Raw genomic sequence first — 22,722 nt, forward strand, 5'->3', positions numbered from 1 at the left:
GTGAGGGCAGAATACACTCTGGACAGATTACCGATCCATCAGATGATCACTCAGTCATATTCACAGCTTGAGGAAATTTAGTGTCACCAATTAACCTTGCATGTTTTTCACCGTGGGAGAAAACTCATGCACAAACAAGCAAACTCCACACAAACAATGCTGGATTCCAACCAATTAGATTTTAAACCACAACCTTCTTGATTTGAACCAACAGCACAATCTACTCTGTCAACGTTCAGCACCTAGATCGAAATAAACTGCTTTATTTGCTCCATAAAAATCTTTTTTACCTTTAGATGTGAGGTGATGATGCTGCTTATTTCCACCTCCCACCCATTTCTAGCCTCTTTGGTGGACAGGACATCATTGTAAGGAACAGGCCCTGAAAAGAAAACCAAGTTTGTGTTTAGCAGTGGAAGAAAAACAGTGTACTTGGAGCTAAACGTATGATAAACAGAATGATCTGAGCAGTGTCATAAAACATGTTCATTAGTTTATTCTGTCAAAGGTCAAAGTTGAAAATAAAAAGGATCATTCTTACCCTATATTGATTGTTAGAAGGAATCACTGAACATAAGCTAATTATAAATGACTGAAAATAAGCTGCCATTCCAAAATGAAATCATTGTTGAGGTTGAACTGAAGCAAACATAAAATGCTGAAGGGTGAGAATATGGCTCAGAACCAGGAAAACAGCAAGATGAGGTCAGATAAAGTTTACTTTTGTTTTGGAAGGATTCCCTTTCTTCAAAAACAGACAGCACAGCTACTTCATAATACAGCAGCAGTATGGATTTTATGTCTTACATTTTTGTTGCTGTTGGGGTTCCAGTAGGCTGTTGATGAGCAGGTGAAAAACACTGATCGTATCATCAGTTCCTTTACCCAGAGACCTGATGAGATGTTTCATGTCTTCTCTCAGGTGTGCAAGCAGGAACGCTCCAGTGTCGCCGACTGGAGGCTTGATGATAGCAGAGATAGACTGGAATCACAGAAGCAGCACTTGACTGATTACCGCCACTTTTGAATGACTCTATGGTGTTAATAAGTATGAATAAGACACTGGAAACCATTACTTGGTGTATTGAAACTACCTGTAGGTGACTGTAGGCCCCAAGCAGCATTGCCATGTGAGTGATCATGCGGATAATGGTGAAAGGAACGGATGAAATGCTCTTGGTGTCCAGCATGTCTGGATTCTGTCTGCGTCTGGGGTCACCAAGGATGTGGCCTGTCTGAGTGCGGTCACCTCTGTCAGAAAACATTGGGCAAATTGGTGGAAACTGAAAATATAGACTAATTGCTGAAATGTTTTCATCTTCATTGTTTAGATCACTTACTGCACATTCACACGAAGAAATCCTCTCAAAGCAGCTTGGTTGCGTCCTCCAATCAGAACGCCACAATCTAAGCAAGTGCTTATTTCCATAGGTGATCCACTCTAGAAAAAAGCAGAAGAAAGCAAGAAAATGTAAACTATAGGAAGAACACCTCAAACTCATCACAAACTCATATAATTAAGCATGAATAAGACAGAACATACCTCGCCAATGGTACATGGGTGACCATTGTGGCACTCTGGGGTAAGAATAGAGAAACATTTTATTTATGACTTGTGACTTGCTTCAAAACATATTTAAAATAATAAAGTCAAGATGCATGAGTTAAACGTGTTGAATACTTACGGTACCACTGCAGTGGTCCTAAAGCCTGGTGAGCCACTGCCAACATGTCTTCAGGCATTGTGGGCAAAAAAGCTTGCTAAAGCAACAGACAGAAAATTTCAATTTCACTTTAAATAACATCCTAATCGTCATCACTGAGAGCAGCGAGAATACATACCTGCATGTTGGCCGGTGTTTTTGCAAGCTGCAGCAGAGGACCTAAGATCCCCTGGTTTGCACAGACCAGGACAGCAGCCAAGTGGACAGTTAAGTCCACCGACACACAGTCAGCACTGGAGGCTCCAGGAGGAAGAACCAGCGGCCCAAGTTGGTTGGTCACCAGACACTGAGCAAAGGTCTTTGCTTCATTGCTGGCAAGGATTTTTGATGTCTGGATGTAAGTCTGCATGGCGTCCACTTGCTGTCGGTACAAACATATATTAAGGGAAAACTGAACCAAAATAACACTTATTTAAGAAGTAAATTGGAGTTAGTGGTAAAATTATTTATAGGAAGCTTATCTAAAAAAATTACACAAAGATTTAAATTTTGCGGGTTTCTCCGTGTACATCGCCATATTGGATATATGACGTCACTAGTTATGCCCGGAAATGGAGAATGCCAAAATTGATTGGTTTTCAGGACCCAATTGAAGGAAAGCTTTCAGAGATGGACCTGCTGTATGGCTCCAGGTTATAATCGTTATGACACAGAAGCTGTATCTTATCACTGGTTGCCAAAAAAACAAACAGCTGCAAAAGAAATGGCTCCAGATAATGAAGATAAAAATCCATCCACCCATCCATTTTCAACCTCTTATCCAGGACCAGGTCGCGAGGGCAGCAGGCTACGTCGGAATTCCCAGAATTCCCTGTCCCTAGACTCTTCCTCCAGCTCTTCCAGGAGGATCCCAAGGCGTTCCCAGGCAAGCTGAGAGACAGTCTCCCCAGCATGTCCTGGGTTCAGCCTGGGGCTTTCTCCTGGCAGGACATGCCCGGAACAGCTCCCCAGGGAGGCATCCAGGAGGCATCCTAAACTGATGCCCGAGCCACTTCAGCTGGGTCCTCTCGATGTGGAGGAGTAGCGGCTCTACTCTGAGCTCCTCCCTGGTGACTGAGCTTCTCACACTATCTCTAAAGCCCCTTTCACACTAGCCAAAAAACCTGTTTAAACCCGCTAATAATCGGCTCCTCATGACAGTGTGAAAGGGTTTAATTGGTATTTAGACCCGGGTCTTTAAACTCTGCAACTGACCCGGGTTTTTAGCGGGTCAGGTTTCTATCGGATTTTTAGTGGGTGGGATACATCCGGGAACTTAAGTGATGAGGTCGACGCAGCGTGGGTACGTTAGCGCGCTAGTTGTTGTTTCTGGACACAGCGTGAGATATCCTTCATCAAGATAACGCAGCATTGGCAAGATAGTGAGACCAGAGAGCTTCTCTTGATCCGTGGGGAAGAGGAGATTTGTCGACAGGTAACGGGGACTGTGTTCCGCTGCATTGTTTATTTTCGTTGTGCTCCGTCATGCTGATGATGTCATCAACGTGGGACACCATCAGTGTGTGAAAACGCAGCAGCGCAGCTCGCCAGCAGGCGGTTAGACCCGGCTTTGCAGGCAGTGCGAAAGGAGTCTAAAAGGCGATCAGTGGTGGGTCGAAAACACAGGTCGACCCGTTAGTTGCAGTGGGAAAGGGGTATAAGGGAGCGCCCAGCCATCGTACGGAGGAAGCTCATTTCAGCAGCATGTATCCGGGATGTTGTCCTTTCGGTCATTACCCAAAGCTCATGACCATAGGTAAGGGTGGGGGCATGGATTGACCAGTAAATTGAGAGCTTCGCCTTTCAGCTTAGCTCCCTCTTCAACACAATGGACCAATATTATGACTGTATCACTGCAAATGCTGCACCCATCCGCCTGTCAATCTCACGCTCCATCCGTCCTACACTCGTGGACAAAACCCCAAGATACTTGAACTCCTCAACTTGGGGTAAGGTCTTTCCACCAAACTGGAGAGGGCAGATCACCTTCTTATGGTCAACGACTCAGTTTCACACTCAGCTACAAACCATCCCAGTGCATGCTGTAGGTCGGGGTTCAATGAAGCCAACAGGACAACATCGTTTCAAAAAGCAGAGATCAAATCCTGTGGCTACCAAACCTGATCCCCTCCAGCCCCCGGCTGCACCTAGAAATTCTTACTTACTTACCTATTGCTCCAGCAAGGGTCAGGGTATCCCGTCCCGGTGCGTTGAGCTGACCAGATGAACCAGATTTTTCCAGTGCTGGCGATCTTGTGCCAGCTGCTCTGCATCCTCCACAGCAATTCCGTGTTGTTTGAGGTCATTCGCAACGACGTCGAGCTATCGGGTGCGGGATTTCCCTCGTGGTCGTCTCCAGCCTGAGGCCTTTGGGTCAAGACGAAGGACATGGCCGAGCCAGCGGGTGCGGCGTTGTGCGACCAAGGAAGATGCTGGCTGGCCTGTGCGGGCTCTGAGCACTTCATTGGAAACTCGCTGGGGCCACCTGATGTTCTCGATGGTTCTCAGAGCCCTGCTATCAAAGCCAGGGCCGGCTCTAGGCATAGGCGAACTAGACGGCCGCCTAGGGCGCCACGTCCTGAGGGGGGCGCCGCGGTCGTACAAGGGGCGCCACGACGCTCTGTGTTCCGTGTGCCCCGCTGTGCAGCGGTCCGACGCACTGCGCTCCTCGTCCTCGGCCCTGCCCGGCACTGATCGGTATTGTTCGGCATCGCTCCTCAACACCCCCCCCCCCCCCCCCCCCCCCCGCTCAACAAATGTCGGGACCGCTCAAAAAACACGCTCCCAAGGGGCGCTCGTGTCGGGCTCGCCTAGGGCGCCTCTGAAGCCCGGGCCGGCCCTGATCAAAGCCATCAATTCTTGTGGCCAGATTGTTGTTCAGGGGCCACATTTCTGAGCCATAAAGCAGGATGGAGAGTACGGCTAATTTGAAAATCCGGAGCTTCGTCGTGCATGAGATGGTCTGGTGCCGCCAGAGTGGTTTCCAGAGAGACAGCAGAGCAGATGCTGCCAGGGCTAGTCTGCGATCAATCTCTGGTTTTAGGTCCCCGCTGTCTGTCACCATGGACCCCAGGTACACAAAGTTCTTGACAGGCTCTATGATGTCGCTCCCAATTTGCATGGGAGGTGGATCTGGTCCATCACCGACATGCATGAACTTGGTTTTAGTCCAGCTCACCTGGAGGCCAAGCTGTGCTACCTCCTCACTGTAAATGCCCACAGCGTCTCTCAGCTGACTGTAGGTCGAGCTGAGCAGGATGGTATCATCAGCGTATTCTAGGTCAGTCAGGTGGTAGTTGCCGAAGGAGTAGGGATGAGCAAGTACACCACTATCTGTATCCGTTTACCCATCCAAATTATCTGTACTCGGAGGGGGGGGGGGGGGGGGGGGGGGGGGGGGGCTAAACCGGAAATGGGCGTGATTTAACCGGAAATGGGGTGGGACAGAATTGACACACTATTTTAAGTCTGAAATTGATATGGATTGCTCAGAAGTTACTATACTTATTGTTTATTTGAAAACTATTTACGGAACAGTCTCAATGATACAATGTACAAGTTTGTTTTTTTTTAATTTCAGTCAGAACATGAATATTTTTAAAGTTATATAAATGATTATTTATTCACAAAAAAGCCACAGAATAAAGATTTGAATATTTTTTATCACAATATTAAAGGAACTATTTACAGAACAAGTATTTTTTTATTGAGTCAGAACATGAATATTTAAGTGTATGAATGAATTTACATAACAGCTTCTCTATAATTGTTGTCCGGACTCCAGTCGGAGTCCAGGTATGCATAGGCCTTTCTGGGTTGGGACTGCCTCCCCCCACCATCCCCACCGGAATCTCTCCGGCGTCCCGGAAAATCTCTCATACGTCCCTGCTGAGCTTCATGGTCAGGTCCACAGCCGCGGTGCCGACCATAGTGGACCTCGGTCCAGTTATCATCTCTCTCCCACATCCCACAACCTCCCGGTGGAGCACAAGCCCAAATTATTATGAAAAAGAAGAGAAAAAAAGGAAAAACAAAACTGCAAGGGAAAATGAAACTTAAAAACACCCGGAAAAAAACCCTGAGCATGCACAGTGCACAGCAACGTTTCAACCTGAAAAGGTCTTCCTCAGGCACAATGCACGCTACGAAGAAATAAAATACCGGATTTTTAATTTACCAGCTCCGATTGGCTTCTCTCACAAGGATCCTGTTGTCTCAGTCAGCACGGAGCAGAACGAAATACCAGTGAGGATTTCCCATCAGCATGGGTATGAATAATGACGGACAATACCTTGGACTATACTCGGATTCTGAAAAAATGCATTATCCGTAACGAGTACACGTTTAAAACGAGTATTCGACTCACCCCTACGAAGGAAGGATTGACAGACAGACAGACAGACAGATAAATAGATAGATAGATAGATAAAACTTTATTAGTCTCCCAAAGGGAGAAATTGGGAGACTCCGGGTACGCGCTCGCAGACCTTAGACATCAGATGGTCGATGATGCAGTTAAAAAGATCAGGAGCAGCCACAGAGCCCTGGCGAACACCACTGGAGATGGTAAACCAGTTGGAGTCAGTACCGTTAATACGGACACCGCTCTCTGCGTTGCTGTAAAGCAGCTTGAACAGAGCGATGATCTTGGGTGGTGCTCCGAGGGTTTGGAGGATGTTCCACAGTGAGGAGTGGCAGACGGTGTCAAAGGCGGCCTTCAGATCAATGAATCCGATATACAGATGGCGATCTTTACGGAATTCACGGGTCTTCTCTATCAGCAGACGTACAGCAGAGATGTGGTCAATTGTGGAGCGATTGGGCATAAAGCCAGCCTGCTGGGGTCGGTGGCGGCTTCTGAGCGCTGGAAGGGCACAATTAAGCAAGATCTTGGTGAAGACCTTGCCAGGGATGGAGAGCAGGGTAATGCCTCTATGGTTTCCACAGACAAGCCTGTCACCCTTACATTTCCAGAAGGGCAGGATGATCCCTCTGGTCCAGTCGGTGGGCAGCTGCTCCGTTTCCCACACCTGATTGAATAGGTGGGTTAGCCACTCCACCATGCCATCACCGCCAGCTTTGAGCATCTCACCGGTGATGGCACAGATGACGGGGGCTTTCCTGATGTTAAGTTTCTCCAGGGCAGCTCTCACTTCCCCCGGTGTTATAGGGTCTGTGCAGCAGGCGTCGCTAGGGGGTGCAGCGTTTGCAGCCTCTAGGAGGGTGGGATCAGCCGGGATGGTGCTGTGCTGCAGGAGGAGAATAAAGTGTTCTTTCCAGCGCTCGAGGCAGTTGGCTTCAGTTGTAATGAGATTACCATCAGAATCTTTTACCAGAGCTGTCTTTATGTGTGGACCGTTAGGGGTTGGTGCAGTAGACTGAATACGTGGCTCAAATTATTGTTGTTGGCCGCGGACTCAAGCTGTCCGGCTTCTGCATCCCAGAACCTCTCCCTATCCTCAGCAATGGCCACATTGCGCAGGCGGTTCAGTCGCCGATACTCCGTGAGGTCGCCTCGGAGCCAGGCCTCACACTGCTGGTCGATGATGTTTAGTGTCCTCTCTGATATCCAGGGCTTTCTTGGGGACGATCGTGAACATCCGAGGACATTGTGAGCAGACTGGAGGACACTTTCCTTGAAGGTGGCCCAATCTGTCACTTTGTCAGGGGCCAGGGCATCAAGAGTGCGGCGGATGGAGCGACTGAAGTCTGTGGCGATGTTGGGGTCGTTGAGTAAGGAGGAGTCGGGGCGAGGCCGAGTCTTGTGCTGGTTGGCTCGAAGCTTTAGCTTCAGCTGGGCCACCAGCAGACGATGGTCTGTGTTGCCAAGCTGTGCTCCTCTGTACACCCGGCAGTTGGTGACAAATGACTTCCAGCATCCAGAAATGAGGATGTGGTTCTGCCATCTGGGCTGTACCACGTCCAATGATGGATTTGTTTCCGAGGAAACCAGGTGTCAGCAACGCAGAGGCTGCTATGGTTGCAGAGAAGGAGGAGGCGGTTGCCATTGTCATTTGTTTTCCTGTCGATGAAGGTGGTGCCGACAGGTGAGCCAGGGGAATAATCGCTGCTGGATAGAGTGGCGTTGACGTCAGTGTGAATGATGGTGGCGTCATGTGGTGGAGCTTGGCTGACAGCCTGGTGAAGTTGGTCAAAGAATGCGTCCCTCACATCCTCATCAGCGACATCCGTGGGGGCATAGGCGACAACCACTGTCATCTTGCCTTGGTGGTGGAGGAAGCAAGCAGACAGTAGTCTGTCGCTTAGAGGTGTCCAGCTGATGAGGGACCTCCGGAGGGCTTTTGGAATGGCAAGAGCCATGCCATAAAGACCGGTCCGGCTCTTGGGGCCAGTCCAGATGTAACAATAGTTGCCTGCTGTTGTTTCGCCATTACCTTGCCATCGGACCTCACAGAGCCCTGCCAGGGAGATGTTGTAGCGGCAGAGCTCTCGGGACAGCAGAGTGGCAGCTCCGGGGCGAAGGAGTGTCTGGACATTCCATGTGGCAACACGGGTCCTACGACGAAGGTCGATCCGTACTCGTTGGTCGGGGCAGGCTGGGGTCCGTTACCGTGTGGGTCAGTCCGGCTTCTTTCTCTGGTCAGTTTCGTGACAAATGAGGTTTCTCCTGGGAGGGTTGTTGGCCCCCCCACAGGATAGCCAGTTGGTGGGGCTGCCACCTCACAGCATGCCGGCATGCTGGGGTTTGTAGTGAGAGTTGCCCTTCTCCTAGACAGACTGCTTACCAAGACTAACGAGCTCTGTCTACCGGGTTTGGAGTCAGAGTTGTCCTTCTCCTAGACAGACTGCTTACTAAGGCTGACGAGATCTGTCTACTTGGGTTTGGAGTCAGAGTTGTCCCTCTCCTAGGCTATGTTGGTCCACAGCACCCTATTCGGTTTTTTTCAGGTGCAACCCCCCCAAAAGAGGACACCCATATCCGCCACCCAGGGGACGCGCCTCTACGCCGTACAGCCCCTATATGAGGGCCTAGAAATTCTGTCCATAAAAATGACGAACAGAACCGGTGACAAAGAGCAGCCCTGCCGGAGTCCAACATGCACCGGGATCAGGTCCAACTTACTGCCAGCAATGTGAACCACATTTCTGCTTCGGTTACAGAGAGTGGATGGCCCTGAACAAGGGGCCGGGGACTCCGTTCTCCCAAAGCACCCCCCACTAGATACCACAAGAGATGGGGTCGAACGCCTTCTCCAAGTCCACACAACACATGTGGACTGGTTGGGCGCACTCACATGAGCCCTCGAGCACCCGATGGAGGCTGGAGGCATTCATACTCCATCATCATTTGGCGGGACACGATCTTAACTTCTGGAAGGGAGATTTAAACGCTGAGCATCTCGGGCAGAACGGGAAAGGTTGATATTGATGGACAGTTCAATCCTGAGGAAGTATCGGCGTAGCGGTGGCATGGAGAGAGTGAAGGAAACATTGTTCGGGTAGGTTTAATTTCTGGATTTTTAGTGGTAGTTTACTGTTCTCTGTTTGTTTTGTCATCTTTTGTGAAGCGATCAGTTTGTCGGCCTCAACGTGCGTGCAAGCACACATGCACACACACACCGCTCCAGCTAAGTGTCAAAAATGCACACATGGCCATGGCCCTTTTTTTGGTGAAACACGGTCCATTCCTCATTATTTTCCATATTGAACTCGGCCGAATTATTAGAAAAACCACGAGGAAAAGGCTGGTATAGAGCACAAACTGAAATAAGGAGCTCAAAGATGAAAAAAAAATGAAAATGAAACTTAAATTGCGTGTTTTGCCGGCACAATGTTTCGCCCCGCTGGGCCTTTTTCAGGCGCTGAAAACACGCAAAATAAAGCAAATTTCCCTTCAACACACAATCTGACAAAATAAAGGTAAGTATGAGGCACAATTCGGTGAGACTGAAATTCTCTCTGCGGGTCGGAGATAGAATGAAGTTTGAGCAAGTTAGTGTTCTTAAACTTCAATTTTTCATCTGTTCTTGGTGTGTGTGTGTGTGTGTGTGTGTGTGTGTGTGTGTGTGTGTTTGTGTGTGTATGGTGGGGGGGGCAATCTTGGTAAAGACTTGGTATTTTAAGTTACTATAAATCATATTTGAAGAATTGTAAAATTATTATTGTGAAATTACGCTTCTCGCAAAATTCTTGCAAAAAAACAAAACCAAAAAAAAAAAAACCGCTGTTCCCGGCTGGGAGCAGGATGATCAAAACAAAGTGCTTTTGAATTCATTATTGTGTTTTGCACATAATGCAATTAATCACGATTAATCAAAGATAAATTATGCAATTAATCATGATAAAGAAATTTAATCATTGCCCAGCACTAAAAATAACACAAGACAACAAACAAAACTGGTTTACTTGAAAACAGAATATGGACAGTTGTTTATACCACAATTAATGTTATTCCCGTGGAAGCTCAGCAGGACTTAAGTTAATCACCTACCTCAGGTTTAGGATAGAAGCTGATATTAGTGTCCCTGTAGAGAGTGGTGACTTCTCTGTAGAGTGCCAACAAGAGGTAAATGGTTTTCCACTGCGGCGGGCATCCGCAACCCTTTGAAAGAAAAGCAAAGATCATGAAAACATATATTCAATTAAAATCCTGAACTGCTGCACTACAATAAACAAAAGGCATAACTTTACCTCACAAGCCTCATCCAGTTCATCTGTTTTGCCTTCCAAAAATCCCTTTGCAACAGCATCTCTGATTGTTTTGTAATCTTCTCCACAAACAAGATACTGGTCAACAGGGACAGCCTCTTCATTCTGGGTGACGGGCAAAAAGATTCATTTATCTTAAGCATATATTCATAAAAAAAACATGGTTTAATCCTGTCATTAATGCTGAAATCCAAACTGTTGACAACTGAACCTTTTGCAGAATTTCTTCAGGGCAAAGCCAGCGCATCTCCTCCGCTTTGAGGAGTTTTAGGACAAACTCCACTCCATGTTGGCTGCAAATCTTGCGGATCAAATAGACCCGATACCAGTCGTTTCCACTCCGTCTGCACAAGTTCACCACACTGGTCATGAAGGCTGTGGTTCCACTTTCGATCTTGGACCCTGATTGAAAGAACAAAAGAAAAAAAAAAAACCATCTTATTCAGTGAACACAATCTGAGAGAAAAAAATCAAACAAAATAAGTTTGATTTAAGGAAACTACAGAACTTTAAAATGAAATTACAAACCTGGAGCTCTCATTTCTTCCACAAAGAGACTTGCAGAGAGATCTAGATCCATACGGACTCTGGTCACCTGCTGAAAGAACTCCACAGTTGCTGCTTCAGAAGACTGTGACTGCAAGAACTCAGTCAGAAAATGACTTTCTTCCTGAAGGTATTCCTGCTGGTCTGCAGCGGATCTGAACTGTAGTCTGTCAAACATGGAATCCTAAAGACGTTTAAAGGTGAAAGACAAATGACTGAAACAAGCCCCATTGTTTGGAACACACTGTTAATTCACAAATGCAGCATCTGAAAGCATGTTTACCTCCAGACAGTTGATGTACAAGCAGTACAGCTCCAGTTTGTCAGTATCTTCTAAGATGTTGCTCTGCTCAACTGTCATCAGATGCTGCTGCAAGTAGTCTTTAACTTCATCGAAGCTTAAAAAGATCAAACAATACAATTAAATCAAATCAAAGAGGATAAAATTGAATAGTGTCATAAGTACTACTTGTACCACATTGTGTCACCTCAGCACCTCACCTGTACTTCAGAAGGAGTTTGAGCACCACTGACCGGATGACTGGATTTTTATCCACAGAGTCATCAAATGTCGAGAGCATCTTTGTCAAAACATGCCAATTTGCTAAAACAAACAACAACAAAAAAGTGAATACAATCAAGATCACAGCTGCTACAACAAAACCTGTGAATAAGGAGGGAGAGAAGTGTGCAGTACCTCTAAGAATGGGAACAGGACTGGCCTCCGTCATCAGAAAGGACAGCAGATGGAAAATTACTTCAGAACAAGGTGGAGAGTTGTCTTTGAAACACACCGTGGACACCAGGTCGATGAAGAAAGCATTGCACTGCTTCCTGAACTGAGCATGCAGGTTTACTGATTTCCTAAGCAAAGCAAGAGTTTCAGGTCAAACAGATGTTCTTTAAGGATACAATGAAACATTCAATGTTTAGAAATCACTGTTGCTCTTCATTATAAAATGAAAAAGATAGACCAGTTTATTTTGCTCAAATACATACAAAGTTGCTAACCTTATGACTTTAGTCGGAACCAAAGGAAAATCATCATTGACCTGCTGCATGCAGAGGGGACAGTACATCTGATCAGGTCCCAGCCACTGCTTGATGCAGTCCACACAGAAGATGTGTTCACATGGCAGGCAGAGTGGATCTTTGGGGTCTCCCATACAGACTGGGCACTGTGTGAGACCGAACCTGAACACAATTAAGAAATTAAAAATTAAACTTGGAAATTTAGTGGTCCTGTAGGTAGTTTGTAGATTTTAAATGTTTTGAAAATCATTATGTAAAGCTCTCTATATATGGTAAGGATGATGGCTGGAGTCAATTCCATCTGACAACACCCCTGTGTAAAACTCCTCCTCTTCATCGGATTGTGAGGTCAAACAGGTTGGAAATGTCTCATATAAAAACCTGAGTGGATCTGATAATCCGTCTGTGCCTCATAGCTGAGGACAGCAAATTGTGTTATATGAGAGGGTTATTCATTCTGTGCATACACTCCCTCATAATGACAGGCTCAAAGAAAAGGAAGCAGGAATAAGGAAGGTCAAAAACAAGCATAAGAACTGGATGGTGGTTGAAAACAACTTTTTAATAAAAACTCCAAGAGAGCAAAAACCTGTTTGGAGGTAAGATGGCCACAAATCTTGCCATGGCTCATTGTTGAAACATCTCCATGACAGACTACCAGTGGGTCTACTGTAATAAGACAGTACAGTGCGCAACAGCATGGCACAGCCTGAGTCTGATTACTATGCGGCGAACAACTATCAGGCAGTGGTGGCCCGTTCCTGAGCAGCATATCATGGAGATGTTTGAACACCATTTCAGCAGATATTCAGCAGCTAAAGACATTAGTAGGAGGTGTACAAGACTGCTGACTACAAATTTGAAGATCAGAACCAGAAAAGTGGGAGTGAAACCTTTTACACATGACACAGATACTGTGTAATCTGCTTCAGCCAGGGTCCTTGTATACCAAGATTGAACCTGGATTCCTTTAATTAGCATCCATTTATACACATTCTTTTGATTGTTTTCAATCAGATTGAAAAAGACACCCATGTGAACTGGTCCATTGGGCTGACCCTGGGCAGGTTGTCATTTCATCCGTGGGCAAACAGGCATATAGAACAATTCTCCCATTTACATACCTCCATTCAGTCTTCTTTAAGACTGTGGAGGAGACTAGAGTACCTTTAGAAAAGGTGTACACAGGGAGAACGGAAACTCCACGCACAAAGCAAAAAATCCAAAGCCAAAAACAGTTTAAGACAAATTACCTGGTAAAGCAGAAGTAATGTATGAGACATTAAACATCAATTGTAAATTGATGTTGTGTAAGTTTTACCTGCCGATGCGCTGAACAGCTTCATCATTGTAGTTTTTGAGCAAATCAATCACCGCCTCAAAAGACTGCTGAGTTTTCAGATCTGAATTTTCTTCCAGTATCTATCAAAGTTGAAAGGGAATACATTTTTATTAGCAGAGAACTTTTTATGTTATTGTAATGGCACCTTAATGGTAATTCATTGCAGTCTGACAATTCAGATGTTTACGAGGAACCAAGACAAACCTTTCCAAGCCTTTGTGTGCTCTCCAAAACTAAAGGTGCCAGCTTCCTGTCCAACTCCTCCATCCCAAAGAGCATGTGCTCCACAAAGAGAGAGAGAGAATAAATCCGATTCCACCCTGCCCTGTGATCAAAATACACAACAATCATTTGTCACCTTTCTACATACAACTTACAACCTTCAATCTCATAATAATCTAGGAGAACTTGACTTACTGAATTCGGCTTGCAAGCATCTTGCTCCTCGCTCCGTAATGTCTCACGCTGTCTTCAGCGCAAACCAAATCAATAGGCACTTGGAGCCTCCTCACGTCCCTCAGCCAGGCCAGTCTCTGAGCATCAATGTAAAAAATTTTGGTCTCCAAATGCTCCACACATGATAAGGCAGCGTACACATCATGTACCTGAAAGATAAGGAGCACAGGATCTCTGCACATCACTGGCCTCAAAAGAGCAACACGAACATCAAAAGACCAATGTGAACAGACTGCATGAGTGACACCAAGTAATTCTATATGTGCACTGCAGGTCCATATTGTCTCTCCGTCATGCTACCAGTCACCATTGTAGGTATCTTTGAATGCCAACCCATACTTTGTTTTTAAGGTCAACATCCATGGCAAATTCAAATACCCTAAATGAATTTTAAAAAAGCGAAATATATATTATTTAGTCTTACAAGTTCAGTCTTATTTCTGTCAAGATTCCTCAGGTCGTGGGTCACTTGGGGCTCGATGCAGATCATTCTGGAGAGATTCTGCAGGCGGATCTTGAACTTGTGATAAGCAGCATGGACCCATGGAAGAGATACCACTGCTTCCTCTTGATGCACTTTCATCTCATTGACGCAGCAATTCAGGGCATTACAGAGAAGCTAGAAAAGCAGGCGAAAAGCAGCATTAATATGAGCTTATACACAAAGAGATGAAGCTTCAGTAAAGAGCTTCAGTGTTGATCTAAAAACAACCTGTAGATCGTCCTGACAAGAGACGGTCATTGTCATACAGATGAAGTCCTTAAGGTAGCGGTGGAAAAACTCCATCTGCATGTCTGGATCTGCTTCTGCTATGTATCGACCCAGTGGCGTTTTCCAAAAGAACTCATCAAACTGCTGCTGTGTGTGCCCTAGGAGAGGTACAAGGTCAAAATTCAATTTAAAAGAATAGATGTACATTTGCAAAGCAGTATATATATGAACGAGAATGCTTAAAACACAATTACCTTCATTTTGAAGTGCGTGAACCCAGAGTTCCTCCAAGAAATCCTTGATCCTCCAACTGAAGGGCATGCTGCAGCTCATGTTCCTGTCTTGAGTGATGGAGTTTTGTACAAGAATTGTTCTCGCCTCAGAGCTGTCGTGGATTGTAAAAAAGCATAAAAAACTCATTAATTTCATGAAAATGGCATTGCTAAGCATCAATTAAGTATGTTAAGTAACACTTCTTACTTTTGATTGATTGTTCGGTGTGACATTTCCAGCAGTTTATCATCGGCAAATATATTCAACCACAGCTTTTTGACAGTTTCACCACTGTTTCCATCAAGCAGAAGATCCATGTTTCGGTCTCTGTCAATGATGGAAACAAGATGTGCCAAGAGAGGAGAAACAGCAGCTTGAAGATGCTTTGATAAAGTGTGCCTGTTGTGAACATCATAAAAGCAGAAATCGTTAATGTCAGCAACAACATGATCAACACCCCTAGGTAATATTGTACGGAAAGTGAGAGACTCGCCTGAATGTGCCTCCTTCTTGCAAGGCATCAATGTTTGAGGCCTCTTTAAGGACCCAGTTGCTCTTGACAGATGAGAAAGTGTTGCCATCTTGAGTCAACAAGTGAAGACGGTTCTCGACAGTTTCCAGAAATTTACCTAAAAATAACAAAAACAAAGAGCATTGTAACTGCTGCGAAAACTGAACTGCACTGAAGCAGAACCATCATTATATAAAGATCAGTCGATTAAGAAAACACAAACAAAGCAAGAAGCACTGGTCAAATCTCATAAAGCCCATCTTTTGTTCATAATAGAAAATGAACAAATTTCTAATGTTGATTTTAACAGAATTTTTAGTTTCATTTTAGTTTTAGTCACTCACCAAAGACTGGATTTAAAGTCATATTTTGATCATACCTACACCTATAACGATACCTATAATAACCATGTGTATAATCACCTCAACTACAAATGTATTATATTATTCTTTTGTAGTTGAAAATGTCGCAGGCCTGTTCGAAAAGTGTAATACATAGCCAGGTTCTTCACAAGGACACAAAGCAGAATTTATATTTGTAAAGGTTGATTTTGGCTCCACAAAATGTCTAAATCAACACATATTGGTGGCCCAAAAAATTTATTTAGAACCTCATTGACCTAAATTGAGTGGTAGGAAGTGTAAATTTAATGATGCTGGGTTTGAGTATTTTAGAGGGACATTTCCAGCTTGACGACACCACAAACAAAAAGGAACAACAAGGAGGTAGGAGATCATCAATTAGCAGAGACATTGAAATGAAATGTAACCTAATAAAATAGCAACAATGTAATTTTATCTGCACATAACTGCAATATTTAATTGATGCTTCAGTTGTATTTTCATAATCAAAATGTATGGCAGTTACTTAAAATCAAAGCATAACTTTATTACTGTGCCGATGAACAATATTTATGGCCAGTCAACTTTTTTTTTTTTTTTTTTTTTTTTTTTTAGGTCATTAATGCCAGATGAGGTGAAAACTTAATTTCATAGCCTGTACACACCCATTTTAATTCAGCATTTTTTAATGTGGATCAAAGCTTAACTGTATATCCATCTGTCCAACTGTATGTTGATATAAGTTGGAGGAATTCTTTTTTTATTCCAATTTTGTAAAATCAGTCTTCTCGATACCATAACAAATTTGACAACAGTTTTCTTCTTGTTCAACAGACCGGCCATGACAAGGGATACTCCAAATAATGCAAACACAGGATCAGGATGTTGCTCTGTTTGACAAACATCAGACATCATTTAAAATATTATTGTCCAATAAGGTGCTATGTTTGTACATTACCAGAAAGTGTGAGCTAATGAAGCCTAATATTAGATTTTAAAATTAAATTTTAAAAAAATCGGTTTTTGGAATCATATATATTTCACGTCATTGATCAAAGGTTGCAAACACCCTGTGTTTGCAACAACCATGTATAGTTGGGGTCAGTATCAAAATATTTTGCCATTTAAAATGTTTTCTTATTTGTTGCCAAATCTTAATTGCATGAGAAACTACAAGGCGTTTGACTGTAGGACTAGCAGTCTTTGAGGACGCATAGATCAATGCTTGTAGTGCGGTCGGATGGCAACTCTGTTTCTCCATCTCAACCCAGTCAGCCCCCTTTGCATTACACCAAAAGGACAGATTGGATGCTACAAAACCAGTAGTAGACTCTCAAGCAACCCCAATCCTCTAATTTCTTTCAGTCTTTATAAAAAAGATTTTTTTTTAATCCTAGGGGTCTTTTTGTTCCAAACAAATCGAGAAATTAAACTATCCAGTTTTGTAAAAATAAATAAATGCTTTAGTAATGTAAAAAGGTTGGCATTTGAAATAAAAATATTCATTCTCATTATATTAATTCTTCCAGAGAGAGAAACTTGTCCAAATTTTGTTTTGTTTGTTCAAACAGGGCTAAGAAATGATGTTTAAAAAGGCCAAAGTATTCCTGTGTAATGTTGATCCCCAAATACTTAAAATGATTTAAGACTGTAAACAAATAAGAGCTGGTAATTTGGTTACATTGGTGGGCTGGATCACTTACTGTAAAAAGAACAGTTTTAGAAAAAACAATTTAGCATCTGACACATACAACAAATTGTCAGCATACAATGACACATTGGGTTCCGTTTTTTCCCTTAAGATTCCAGAATATCCTGTAGTTGTTCTTAATGCAGTGGCCAATGGTTCGATAACTAAAGCAAATAATAAAGGGCAAACAGGTTTTTGACCATTGTGTAACACCGCTGTGACGCCATGGAGCTGTCAGGTAGCTGTAAGGCCACTGTCTTGGCGCCTTGTTGGAATTTGTTCAGCTGAGATCATACCGTTGATTGTCAACCAAAAACCCTGGAAGAACAGGTTGTCTCAAAAATGGAATATTGCTGTGATTGAGGGACCGCACACAGGCCATCAACTGAACTAACTGGATTGGACAAAAAAAGAGTAAATCTCATAAGAACAACAAAGACCAACCTTACCAAACAATAAAAACAAAAACAAATAAAAAGTATCCTCTCACTCTTCTCTCCTCTCTCAGAGGGAGTTAGAGTTTACAGGCCAGTCTAGGATGGGGGAAAGGTTCATGCCCATATTGGCTGCCCCTCCTTGGCTCTGACTCCCTCACACTATTCATCTGACCTCTATACACTCTGTTCCCTCTCTCTCTCTCTCTCTCTCTCCCTCTCTCTAAAATCACATCCTAACTAGCCGTTATTCTAAGCGTAACATTAGTCTTAATCCTTATTCTAAGCCTAACATTATCCTTTATCTTAAACTTAACCTCAGGCCTCTGTCATGTCGAACCAGTACCCATTTTCAATTAAAGAGGCTAACAAAGTCTTTACTTTAAATTGCTTACAGTGAGAGCTGGTTCAGGCCTCCCGGGACTGCTTTCTGGTGCTGCAGTCGGTTGGGACTGCTGGAGGACCCACACTTAGCTCTTTTTCTCTCCTTTCTCACTCAACATGTTTCACTGCCATGTGTCATTAACCATTGTCTCTTTTCTAGGCTAGAAACTCTCTCACTCCTGTAGCCTGTAGAGTGCATACTGTACTTTTAAACTGGGCATATAGAGAACAGATGTAATCCACATTGTTTAACATCATCTTTATAGTCACGTCTTTACTCGTCAGTTGATAATGTACAGAATTTTCTTTTCTGTTTTTAGTACTTCTTAAATTCACGTTCTCGTAATAAATTAGTCACAGAAGAAATTGTTGTCATTGAAAAGTTTGAATATTAGTTGACAATATAATACAATGCAATACTACATACAGTATATGATGCTGAAATTAGGATATTTTCTAATTTCATGAACATGATTTTCTGTGTCATGACAGCAACACAACTGAAAAAGTTGGAAAAAGGGGAAATTAAGTGCTGAAAATGCAATTACTTTGCAAATAAAAGGAACATTTTAAACACAGGTCAGTAAAATGGGTATGAAAAGAGAATTCTAAGTAGATATGATTCACCAAACTGAAAAAAATCAGTGAAAATATATTGTTCTGAAAAATTAAATGTTTAGTCAATGTAATCAGTACCTTTTATTTCATCATTGTCACTCAGAAGAGTCAGAAGAATTTCGACCCTTTGGGCATTGCGACTTCCACTTTCCACATCGTCCACCAACATGTTGACTGCACTCGGCACACAGTTCCGCAGCAGTGCTGTGGTGTCCACAACACTGTTCCCATCCTACCAAGGGAAAACAAACTGCTTAATAATTGTTTCAGGAGAAAACTATAACAAATTTGCATCACTGGTGTTCAAAAGTGTGTTCAATGAAGGGAAAGCCAACACATTTAATAAAGTGGACCTTTCGATCTGGACATAAGACAGCAATTAGAACCCCTTATAATGGACATACATGATGAAATGTTTAAACATATACAACCTTAAACCGAGATTTAGAGGAGAAAATGTATTACGAGGGTGTACCGGAAAGTTCCCGGACTTTGACTGTAACTTTTTATTTCTGACATTTCGATATAAAACATCACCGTCGCCTTCAAAATAATCTCCATCCGCATTAGTGCAGCGCTCCAGCCGTGTCTCCCACTTCAAGAATGTGTCGTGACACCCGCACGTAATTGTGCCATTTTTTGCCGGCTTCGATTTTTCTGTCACCTCCTCCACACCTGCAAACCGCTGTCCCTTCAGCTTCTTCTTCAACTTGGGGAACAAGAAAAAGTCACTCGAGGTTACATCTGGAGAATAAGGCGGATGGGAGAGGAGATTCATCTCATTCTTCTCCAGAAACTGCGTGACGCGCAGCGCTGCCGTGTCTGCTGGCGCTCTGTGGTGGTGGATCAACCGGGCTCCACTCCGCCACTACGCTCTGCTTCCTCCTCACATCCTCACGGAGCCGTCTGAGGACTTCCATGTAGTAGTCCTGATTTACAGTCTGACCTGGAGGGACAAACTCGCTGTTGACGATACCCTGGACCGCGAAGAAGCAGCTCAGCATTGTTTTCACGGCTGAGCGCACCTGACGCGCCGACATCTGGCCCTTCTCAAACCGCCCGAACCACTCATGGACCTGAGTCTTCCCTAGAGCATCATCCTTGTAGGCTTGCTGCTACAAGGTGAGTGTTTCTGCTGCTGTTTTTTCCCAGCAAAAAGCAGAATTTAATGTTTGCGCGCTGCTCTGGCTTCCCAGTCAATGTTGCCATTTTGGAAAAAATCGAAGACGCAGCTGCACTTTGTTGCTATAAATAGCGCCTGACAGGCGTCAGTGTCACTCTGGGAGCTCAGCTTTTCCACAGATGTGCACGAGGCTTACCTGTAACACATCTGACGGCCAGAAGTCGAAACTCATTATTATTATTATTTTATGACCAGAGTCCGGGAACTTTCTGGTACCCCCTCGTATGTTGACAGAAGCACAAGCAGAAACATATTAACTCAGGTTGATGAATGTGACAATTATACAGAGGAACAATTTCACAATAAAATAATAATGATGATAATGATAACAGTGGTGCCGTGATTAGCACTCTTGCCTCACAGCAAGAAGACCTGGGTTCAAATCCAAATACTGGCCAGGGCCTGGGGCCTTTCTGTGTGGAGTTGGCATGTTCTCCCTGTGTGTGGATGGGTTCCCTCTGGGTACTACGGCTTCTTCCCACAGTCCAAAAACATTGTTGTCAGGTTAAATGGTGACCCTAAATTGCTCCTAGGTGTGAATATGAGAGTTGTTTGTCTATGTGTTGGCCCTGCAACACACTGTCGAACAGTCCAGGGTCCAAAATAGCTGGTATTGGGTCCAGCCTCCCGCGACGCTGAGAGGGACCAAGTGGGTTAGATAATGAATGAATGATGCAATGTCAATTATTCACTTCAACAGTCGAAGTATAAGCTGCAACTTTATACAAATAAAAGACCACTTTAAGCAGTACAGGAAAAGTTTCAACATAATTGCTGTATCAGAAACACGTTTAAAGAGTGGGGATATTAAGGAATTCCAGGTAGATGGATTTGAGTTGCACAGTGTAAACAGAAGTGACAAAAAAGTTGTAGCTCTGTACATCAAATGAAGTTTGAATTGTAAGGTTGTTCGCAACATGACAACACCATGGAAATAATCACTGAGGAAATTATTAATGAAAAGTTATGGCAGCCCTGATCAGCCGTGTTTACAGATCACCAGGGCCATGTGTGGAGACTTTCACAGACAAACTCACAGACTGAACTGTTGGACGGAAGGCATAATCAGTTACTGTTTGTATGTGTTGACATTAACAATGATCTTAAAAATCCAGGTGGACTGAATACACAAACTGAATTCTTCAATATACACTTGGGGTCCGTCTCCGGTAATATCCAAACCAACATGAATCACATCACACAATGCTACTATTATTGACAACATCTTCACAAATGCAACAGATGGTAAAATAGGGAGTGGAGTATAGACAACCAACATCGGTGTCTACTTACTAATTTTCTTGGTGTATCAGATCTATCAGTGCAATATCAAGGATTGCGCCTTAGAAAAAATATTAAAGGATATAACACAAAAAGCCATGGAGGCTGTCAAAGAGGGCCTAAAGAAGCAAAACTGGAGTAAAGTATATGTTCAAGTTGCAGATACAGCCTGACACAATCACTGACATGACTACAGGACTACTGAATACCTGCAAGAAGAAAAATTAATTCTAAAAATGCTTCTTAAAATCAAGGACAAAAGACAAGTATAAGAAATACAAAAAATAATTGCTATGAATCCTAAGAAAGCAAAAGAAGGAATACAGTAGTGTATGAGTCACGCCTTGGCGCAGTAATTAGCGCTCTTGCCTTGCAGCAAGAAGGTTCTGGGTTCAGATTCTGGCTGGGGACTCTAAATTGCACCGAGGAATGATTATTGAATGTTATTGTTTGTCAATATATAATGGCCCTGCGACAGACTGGCAAGCTTTCCAGGGTGTACTGTGCCCATATGAAGCTGGGATTGGCTCCAGAGCCCCATGACCCTGATGGATCGATATATACGAGGGGGGACCCAAAAGTTTCTGGACTAATTCTATTAATAAAACTAGAATTTGGCACTCAGAGAGCGCAGACCTCCGCCACAGCTCAAATCAGTCACCAACAACAATAAGAACACCATATATAATCACACAACATTGTGATCGGGGGTGTGATCGGAGCGGAGCACTGCGGCGTGCGGTGCCTCTCTGTCACCCTGTCGCCCTCTCTCCCTGTGTGTGTGTGTGTGTGTGTTTATCTGAAAAGGAAAACCGAAAAGCAACATAATTTATGTTATTTTACTTCATTTTAATTTGAAAATTGACCAGATTCTCTCGTATTTTCCGTTCCCGACTTCCTGTGTGATCTGCTCTGTCCAGCTTTACAACTGGCAGTGCAGGCTCGCGGAGAAAATAGAGAGGAGTGGAGCGGGCGCGCTCCACGGCGCGAGCCGCTACGCACGCGGTGCTCTCCCGCGCCTCCTGTATGAACTGTCAGATAGGTTAACAGTTGCGCTGATCTGACAGTCGGTGCGCAGCACTTCCCACTTCCGCGTCAGAAGCGGCGCGTCCTGTGTGAACCAGGCGTTTGTCGCCCCCTGTCGGCGGGCCTGTCCAACCATGTGAAAGACTCCCTATCTCTCAATGATAAAGAATCCTTTAAAAAAATCCTGGATCCAGACAGTAATCCGGATCATCACCAAAATTTAATGGATTCTAAGTCAGCCCAAGACCCACCTTTCCACAAAGTTTCATTGCAATCTGTCAATTACTTTTTCCATAATCTTACTAACAAACCAACCAACCAACCAACAAACCAACCAACCAACAAACCAACAAACCGACGTGATTACATAACCTCCTGGCGTAGGTAAAAATACAATGAAGTTCCGACTTTGGGCGCTAGATGTCGCTACAGGATAACCTCACGCATAACTGTGCCAGGTTTGGTCTTCCCCAGTGATGCGGTTAGCTGACAGTCATTGTGTATGTTGACAGAGTTACCC

At 44.0% G+C, this 22,722-nt stretch overlaps 1 protein-coding gene across 6 annotated transcripts in view; it reads right to left on the bottom strand.

Annotated features, from left to right (window-relative positions):
* Positions 1 to 22,722, bottom strand: part of LOC115386508 (E3 ubiquitin-protein ligase rnf213-alpha-like) — a 92,746-nt gene that overhangs the window by 15,038 nt on the left and 54,986 nt on the right. For all 6 annotated transcript variants that reach the window (XM_030088845.1, XM_030088847.1, XM_030088843.1 and 3 more), the window contains exons 23-46: positions 18,791 to 18,944; positions 15,228 to 15,363; positions 14,942 to 15,133; positions 14,716 to 14,846; positions 14,462 to 14,619; positions 14,174 to 14,368; positions 13,711 to 13,898; positions 13,498 to 13,618; positions 13,273 to 13,373; positions 11,931 to 12,113; positions 11,617 to 11,783; positions 11,421 to 11,523; positions 11,203 to 11,317; positions 10,902 to 11,103; positions 10,585 to 10,775; positions 10,356 to 10,478; positions 10,156 to 10,266; positions 1,843 to 2,085; positions 1,686 to 1,761; positions 1,544 to 1,578; positions 1,341 to 1,441; positions 1,095 to 1,251; positions 808 to 982; positions 291 to 382 (exon numbers count right to left, since the gene is read on the bottom strand). In XM_030088845.1, the coding sequence (XP_029944705.1) occupies positions 291 to 382; positions 808 to 982; positions 1,095 to 1,251; positions 1,341 to 1,441; positions 1,544 to 1,578; positions 1,686 to 1,761; positions 1,843 to 2,085; positions 10,156 to 10,266; positions 10,356 to 10,478; positions 10,585 to 10,775; positions 10,902 to 11,103; positions 11,203 to 11,317; positions 11,421 to 11,523; positions 11,617 to 11,783; positions 11,931 to 12,113; positions 13,273 to 13,373; positions 13,498 to 13,618; positions 13,711 to 13,898; positions 14,174 to 14,368; positions 14,462 to 14,619; positions 14,716 to 14,846; positions 14,942 to 15,133; positions 15,228 to 15,363; positions 18,791 to 18,944 (3,450 nt within the window). The remainder of the gene's footprint in view (positions 1 to 290; positions 383 to 807; positions 983 to 1,094; positions 1,252 to 1,340; positions 1,442 to 1,543; positions 1,579 to 1,685; positions 1,762 to 1,842; positions 2,086 to 10,155; positions 10,267 to 10,355; positions 10,479 to 10,584; positions 10,776 to 10,901; positions 11,104 to 11,202; positions 11,318 to 11,420; positions 11,524 to 11,616; positions 11,784 to 11,930; positions 12,114 to 13,272; positions 13,374 to 13,497; positions 13,619 to 13,710; positions 13,899 to 14,173; positions 14,369 to 14,461; positions 14,620 to 14,715; positions 14,847 to 14,941; positions 15,134 to 15,227; positions 15,364 to 18,790; positions 18,945 to 22,722) is intronic.

Source organism: Salarias fasciatus, chromosome 4 (genome assembly GCF_902148845.1).
Source record: "Salarias fasciatus chromosome 4, fSalaFa1.1, whole genome shotgun sequence".
Lineage (NCBI taxonomy): Eukaryota > Metazoa > Chordata > Actinopteri > Blenniiformes > Blenniidae > Salarias > Salarias fasciatus.